Genomic DNA, 7,974 nt, shown 5'->3' with positions numbered 1-7,974 from the left:
TCCCTGCCCCAGTTCAGTCTTCCTTGATCTGTAATATCTTAACCTAATGTATACAAACCTTGCATATGCAGTGCTAAAGGGGGAATGGAATTGCATGTTTTTAGTGTGATCTATCTCTGTGTGACTAGTTGTCATTCGACTGTTTATCCTTTTTGTATTAATTACCTTTTGTGTCCAGTGGTGATGTAATTTAGTGCTAAAGTTGCAAACTGTTTTTAAAAGCAGCTTCTTATCAGCTGTGCATCCATGGTGTAGTGCAATGGAGTTTTGACACTTAATTAGGGTCTTTAGATGCCACTGTAATATAATAATAATGTGATAGTAGCAATAATAATGACTTCATTTCCTTTGCATTCTCTATAGGCTCTCTAGCTTTTTTGAGTTTTGTTTTCTAGTGAGCATTTAAAACATGTGGACAGTATCTTTGCAAATCAGTTTGAAAAAAAAAATCAGATTTGTTCAAATGAAACACTTCAATCCAAAGTTAATCTGATCAGTTGTGGTTTTTTTCTTTTTTGTTTGTAACAAGCAAGGTTTTGAAATAAAGGCAATTATAAATAAAACATTTTGCAAAACCTCAGTATGTGGTATGTTGGCGAAATGAAAGCTTTTATTTAGAACACTTCTGAATTAGGAGGGTTGAATCAAAGTAGCTCTGGCTTTAAGTTTTTCACTGTAAAATGAAAACCATTAGTGTTTTGGGTCTCCTGTGGCTATTTACCTGCCAAAGCAATCATTAATATAGATTTCAGAAAGTTCTATTTAATATTTTTGAGGCTTTGGATCTTTAAATAGAATTTTCTGAGGGTGCCAAAGCCAGTTCCTAGGCAGTCTGTTGACTCCAAGAGCATAAGGCCTCTAATTACTTGAAGACTGATGTTGTTACTTAAATACAAATCAACACCATTAATTTAATATGGAGTTGTGAACTGGAACTATGAAAGACACAAGTTGCATTGTTTGTGGTAGTAGCTGAGGCATATGTTGTAACTGCTGGCTGGTTTTGTGAACTGCACATTTATGTTTCTGCAGAACATCTGTACGTCAGATCTGTGCCATTTTCCACTTTCCATGCAAAACCAGCTGCCTCCGTGGTAGTCTTGTGATAGCTTCACTTCGGTTTTGCTTTCTTAGGTGACTTTCACAAGATGTGTTTTGAGCTTTAGTATGCTCACTGTGCTCACTGTAAATACACATTTAATTGTGCATGTATGTATGACCATGAAAATGACAAAATTAGCTTTTCCAAACCAACACCCTAATGGAGGTATGATTCTTCCATGCCTGCAGATCTTACAGGGAAAGGAAGGGAAGGAAACCAGCTGAAGTATATTGACTGTGAAACTCTTAGGAATTTGTGCAAAGCAGGCTGGGCTCACTACCCTGAGCATCGCAGTCGACACCTTCATGGTTTGTAGCCAATTGCCCCCAGCTTCTCCAGCAGAATCCAGCAGAACAGTTGCACTGGGCAGAGAAACTGGAGAAAATAGAAGTTTTTTTCAAAACTGAATGAAACTGGAAAATGACTACAGAATCATTAATATTCGGTGTGTTGCATTGTTTTGTACTGGAAGGCAAATTTTTTTCTGGGAATGTAAAGAGGGAAAACAAGCAGGCAATGAGTTCACTTGGTAAGTAGCTATTGATTTAAAGATGCTGGGAAGAGGAGGAAGAATTGGGAGATAAGCATGCGACCTAAACGGGAGTAAAGTACAGGATTTAACACTGTTGACATTTAGCATGACAGCATTAAGAAGTCAACCCTGATTTGAGTTTATATATACAGTCTATTGTTTTGAACTATCGTCAGACTCTGGAACACAACACTGTTTTCCATCCAGAGATTTTATTTTCAACTCTGAAAGCTGTAAACATCATTGAAAAAAGGGAGGGAATCAAAACTGATGAGCAGGAAAAAAAAACAAGCCAACAATCCACCCCTTTGATTTTTAACACACTTTTGTAGCAAGGTTCAGTGGCACATTGCATGACAATATAACTAGACGTACAGAGCATCTCAGTAATGCTGTCTTTATCGTTAGTATTACAGGAACAGCGTACTACTAATCACTTCCAAATTAATATAGCTTTTCTTCTTTGCAGCAAAATAATAGGGTGCAGAAGGGTTTTTTTGTCATTTGTGGTGCTTTCACTGTCATACCACTACAGTATAACCTGCTACAAGATATACGCCTAATTTTGCAGCCCGAGGGAGTACCAAAACCAATCAGGTTTTGAAGTCCATGCCTACAGTGATTTATGTCTGGAGTTTGCTCTAGAACTTAATACTGCAGCAGGTATTCCCCTCCAACAAGTATTTTATCAAGTTGCAATTTTTTCTATCAGAGAATCTATAAATCAGATTCTTTCAGGTTCCCTTCAGATATGGTGTGTGTATATGTATCTATATAGATATGTATGTAGATATGTATAGATATATGTGTTTATATATATTAAAATTACCAATTGTCTACTTTATAGTCCTAAGAGAAACTTATAATAAGTTCCAGTGTCTTTTCAGATCTTATCATGTTCCTTACAGTTCCTTCCCAAACAACAATACCTGTTAGATCAAAGGCATATAGTGTGCATATAGTAGCGTGTTTATATACTGATGACTGCAGTAACTATACAGCTACAGTGATGGATGATGTTGAAGTGCAGTTGGTTTGCTGTATGATACGCCAGTTATTTTTTTTTGCACTTATTTAAATCATAGGAATAACATTCTAGGCTCTTCAAAGGGAAAGATGTAAGCCCACGTAATCTTCTTTGTAACTCCACTAACAGCTCTTCACAGAAAGCTCATGCTGCTTCTCTTGTTTGAACACTTCAAGCAGTTGTTTTAAAGGAAAAAGCCAAAAATCTTTCCAAAATGCATTGGTGCTCAAGTAGCTTTTTAGTCTAACCCACTACTGATGGAAGTGAACAGTGGTGTATCGAGAGATTGTAAAGGACGCCGCTGAATTTGACTCGTGTTCCTCTTTGCCTTATTCACAGATATTGATGAGTGTGCTGAAGGACGGCACTACTGTCGTGAGAATACCATGTGCGTAAACACACCAGGATCCTTTATGTGTATCTGCAAAACAGGATACATACGCATTGATGATTATTCATGTACAGGTAAGAGCTGTATATTCGTGAAAGGAAATAACAGGATGGCGGTATTTAGGAGCACTGATATGATTCTTCTAAAGTTAATCTTTGTTAGAGTCATAAAATGTCTACATGAAACGTTAAACAGAATAAACACCAAAATAATTACAAGGATACAGTGCAGAAAAGCTAATGCATTTTAGAGATTATGTGTATGTTGTATCGTTTGCCTGAACTTGTGAGGCAGTCTGGATTGTCTTATAGGTCTGCATGGCTTTGGGTGCTGATAGAAAAGGTGAAGGGAGGAGGCTGAAGGGAAAAATAAGAGAGCAAAAATAGTGCTCTGGGTTACTTGGTTTCCTTATGGCATACCAGTACAACTTCACTTGGAGTATAGTGACTGTTCTGCAAACTTTGGATGGAATTAAATTTGCTGCGTATTAGAAGTGGCTGTTTCCTCATTTTGAGTTCTCCTGCATCGGGGAGGTTCCCCAGCTGAATCCTGAGTTCAGAGGGCGGGAGCTCTGCCTGCCTTGAGCCGCTGGACAACATGGTCGGTCTTATCTCTGTATCTTCCCTTTTTGCTCTACTGCCAGTGGATGCTCTAGAGGAGGTGGTGGGTTCATACTGACTTTCTGTCTTCTAGTCTTCTTTTATTGCAATGTATTTTAGGGTTATGGAATGAACACTGAACATTTAAAACAGCCTTCTGTATCAGAGCCAGGCTGACTGTAAGTGTTCCTGGGAGGAACGTGTTTCTTCCTACTAGACAGATAAAGCAAATGATTCAAAGATGTGGCACGTTCTCTCAGTGAAGAAAAACATGTGTGAACAAAATAGTACCACTATTTTGTGTGCACAGGGGAATGCATTAGCTCTTTCTATAAGAGGATATATTTGTTCAGTAAAACTTTCTTGGAGTTCATATTATCTAACAGTAAAGCTGCTATAAATGGACGAGAGTATTCAGAATGTGGAGACAGCATTGTGGAGTTCATTTCTAAATTTGTTTAATTCTGTCCTTTATGTCTTGGCATTTTTGAGCATCAATGATGTGAATTGGTACAGAAACAGCTTCTTCATAAACTGGCATAATTTGCTTGCCCAAACATGCACAGCACTCAGGGACATGGATTTGAAACCACATAGGTGTGATTTTTGCGCGTACTGTCTTACCTGTACTTGACATTCCTCTCACGTATACTGGCAAGAACTATTTTACTGCAGTAAGCCCAGTTCTTGAAGGACCAAGTTATAGGCTGCATGCAGCAAGTCCTTTCTGAAGCAACCAGTATGTTTCTGATCACTCTCTCATGTTTCCACACTCTCAGCTGAGTAAAGCAATTGTTTCACTACCTACTGAGTGTGAATGTTGGGATTATTTTAGAACTGATTTTATCTAAATCACTGTGATACTTTTTCTGCTTTGCTTCCCTTAACTTGCTGTTCTGATTGAACTCTGCAAATGGTAGACCATAGCAAACAGCTTCACAGGGGCGTTCGGTGCCTATAAATACAATAAAGGTATTTCTCGGTACTCTGCACATTGCACTCCTCATATTTGCTGAAACGTACTGTTGTGAAATTCAGTGTAGTTCAAGAGCTCTGGACAGTCAAACTGGTGTAAAACTTGCTGGAAATCCATTACTGATCTCACATTGCAAACTCAGTTTGGCTCCACATTTGTGAATAATAGTTTCCTGTGAAATCAGCCTGATGGGTGACAAAATGAATGATTTCTTTTCCACCTTTCCCTTGACCAAGCTGGGAAAAGTTAATGCAAAAGGAAGTGAAGTAGATGAAATAGTTTTGTAAGTTTTCAAATCTTAAGACTCGCTAGGCCAAATGAACTGTAAGTCGCACAGTGACTTTCTGTATGTCTGAGCAATGCCACTTGCTGTCATTTGGGACCTGGAGTTTTTCTGGAGTTAAATTATAGTGAATTTTGGATACTGAGAGGCAACTACGGGGATGCCATGCTAGGTGGGTGGTAGAATTTCCACGAATGGCAATCTAACATCATTAAGTGCATATGTCACAAAGTAATTGCATTTTTTTTCTGGTTCCACAACTGGTGTGAGCACCTCCAGTGGAGGCACTGGTCAGTTACTGCATTAGAGTAGACTTTGTAGACATAGAGTAGACAATGAGACTCTTGCATGACATTTCCACCAAACAACTAGAGAGTGAAAGGTTAATTATGTTTTAAAAATTGAAGGAAACATGGGATACATTTAAAGTCATGTGCTTTGATCAGTAAATGGCATTGTGTGCTTGTTTTAGTCTATGTGAGTGACATTGAGAGCATTTACATTATAGCACTGTATTAAAGCAGGCGGCAGGTGTATATATTTGTACATGAGACTGCTGTAGGTTTTTCACCCCTCAGCATATTCTTTGCTGGTTTTGCCGTCTATTAAAGCTCCTGATTTCAGAGACTTTCATGTGCACCCGTTTGCCCAGATATAAATCTAAGAGGTAAAGTGAACACAAGTAGGGAGGGTATGTTGCTGTGGCTTTGACGTGGAGTCTACGGAAGTTTTAAACTACTAGATTGCTTAGCATTGTCTCTCCCGAAGAAACTTGCTGTTCTGAGAACCAGCAAAAGCTCAGTGTAGTAGAAACACTGACCGTATTTATAGGACATTGCTGAAAGATGTGTATGTTAATAAGTCAGTGCAAAATAACAGTGGGAAGGAGTTTATGATGCTAATTACAGTACTTTGCTGTGCTGCAGACAGACCAACGGGTTTAGTCTAGGCTGTTATGCTTGAGTATAGCTGACTTTTCATAAGCATGATTTTCTCTTACAGCATACTGCGATATTTTAAAGCAAGTAGTTTACAAGAAAAACTCATTATACTTCCCTTTATTGTCTTTTTTTGGCTTGTTTGTTTGTTTGTTTGTTTTTAATTTAAGTGGAGCCTTAATGACATTCAGCTAAACAAATGATATCTAGGACGGGAGAAGGAAAAGTATTTTCCAAATACGTTTTGTTTAGAGAATCAAGGCAGTAAAGTGTGTTAGGGATCTCAGCATGTCTCAGCCACCCTTGCATTTGCTCTATTTAAGTCCATCAATTTAATCTGCCTTTTATGATTGTAGAAAGCAGCAAGTAGAAATCTTTGCACTTTGAAAATCCAGATACCAACTTGTCCGTGCCCAGCACACCTCACTGTGCATCATGAGCTCACGGCCCATTCACTGCAGCTGGGAATTATTTTGGTTAAGCTCAATTTTCCTGTCATGATGGTGCTAGTTCTTGGAAGTTAAGGGCATAAACCGAGTCTTTTTATCTGGCAGAAAAGCAGGAAAGTAAGGAGAAAAGCAATCATGATAGACCAAAGAGACAGAGCTCTGCAAATTAAGGAGATATTTTTGAAAGGTTTTGTGAAGAGTACCCTGTTTAACTTGGCATATGTGTGAAAGTAAGGCTGTGCACTCTCCTTAAGAGAATTTTCTGGATTTTCTGTATTTCTTTCTTGTTCTAATAATCAGATTTATTGTAGAAGCTGCACAGAATAGTTTATGTATTCCATAGTCTGTACAAAAACCTGGTGTTTACATCTGGCAAAGATGAAAAGTGGGAAAGAGGTCTGTAAAAGGAATGGTATTTTAAAACCAATTCAAAACTGGTATGCAAAATACCTTTACATTCATACCATCGAATAGACTCTGTTTTATGTAATTCGGGCAAAAAGTGGCCATTGTAAGTCATAATTTCTGCATTGCTCCTTTCTTCTTTCCTCAAGATAAGCTGGAAGCATCAGCTTTGATAGCATCAGTTCTCAGCTACTGCAGAAGGGTATTATAAAGATGCCTGTTGCCAACTACTTGTGAGAGCCATGCTGCAGAAGCCTCACACAGACATCCTTTGTGCGCAAAAGCGAACCTGAGTATCTTAGGGGCACCTTGCTACTGCAAGCGTACTACAAGAACTACCAAAGGCCCAGGCTCCAGGACTTACTTTGGTGTGGTTGTATAGTATGCAATTCTGTTCAAATCTCTCAGTACTCGTGTACAGAGAGTCCGTCGCACTTTGGTTTTTGCCAATGTTTGCAACTAAATTTATTCATTCAACCCTGTTTTGTCTTCTGCAGAATGTAAAGCTTTTGGCTAGTCTTTATTTGCCTCACTGGGTTTAATTTGCTGGCTGATATATCAATGAAACTGAAGAGGAGGCAGATTTTTAATCCAGTTCAGGAATAACGGGAATAGGGCAAACAAGCAACACTGTGACCCTGTGTGTTACTAAATGTTAAATTTTAAAAATATATTTCAGGTCACACCGTTCCTTGTAATGCTGTGTAATCGAATCCAGTTGTGGAACCGTAGCTGTGCATAAAATAGCTGACTGACTTACTGTAAGCTGGACCAGAAGCTCTGGTAGCACATCCTTGGGAATGCTACTAAGCAGGAAGAAAATGTTCTGTAGCTTGGCATTAATACGTCATTGTTTGCACAGGATAGCTGAAGCACAGGAAGGAGATGTTGAAAAATTATACCTGAACCTTGATTAGGCAAGTTATGGTGTGAGTGATGTCCACGCAGCTTGCTGGCAGGCTAACGTAAAATGCCTTATTGTTCCATTCTATGCACACATATATAATTTAGCAGTCATTGATCAAAATAGAAAAGAGACATAAAATCAGTGACATTGAAAGGTTTTTTGCCTGTAAGACACATTTGAAAAGAAATCTGTGCTATCCATCTCTGTCAGAGTCCTGGGCACAAAAGACTGATTTAGACAGCATGTAGCTGCTTCCAAAACAGCTCCAGTCTCTTTCTTCCTGGCATGTTTATTGCAAGTTTTACAATAGATCTGAGTTACATTTTGATTTTCATAACAAAGGGTGTAATGAAGACATCAATTTC

The 7,974-nt window shown here is 38.6% G+C and overlaps 1 protein-coding gene across 1 annotated transcript in view; it reads left to right on the top strand.

The window, feature by feature from the left end:
- The first annotated feature begins 3,004 nt into the window (after positions 1-3,004).
- LOC104078750 (protein NEL) overlaps positions 3,005-7,974 on the top strand; it is a 66,704-nt gene continuing 61,734 nt past the window's right edge. Inside the window, exon 1 of the mRNA XM_009580515.1 lies at positions 3,005-3,126. Coding sequence (XP_009578810.1) covers positions 3,048-3,126 — 79 coding nt within the window. The 5' untranslated portion in view covers positions 3,005-3,047. The remainder of the gene's footprint in view (positions 3,127-7,974) is intronic.

The sequence above is a fragment of the Fulmarus glacialis genome, unplaced genomic scaffold (assembly GCF_000690835.1).
Source record: "Fulmarus glacialis isolate BGI_N327 unplaced genomic scaffold, ASM69083v1 scaffold3026, whole genome shotgun sequence".
NCBI classification, from domain to species: Eukaryota; Metazoa; Chordata; class Aves; order Procellariiformes; family Procellariidae; genus Fulmarus; species Fulmarus glacialis.
This window is presented reverse-complemented; position numbering and strand designations above follow the sequence as displayed.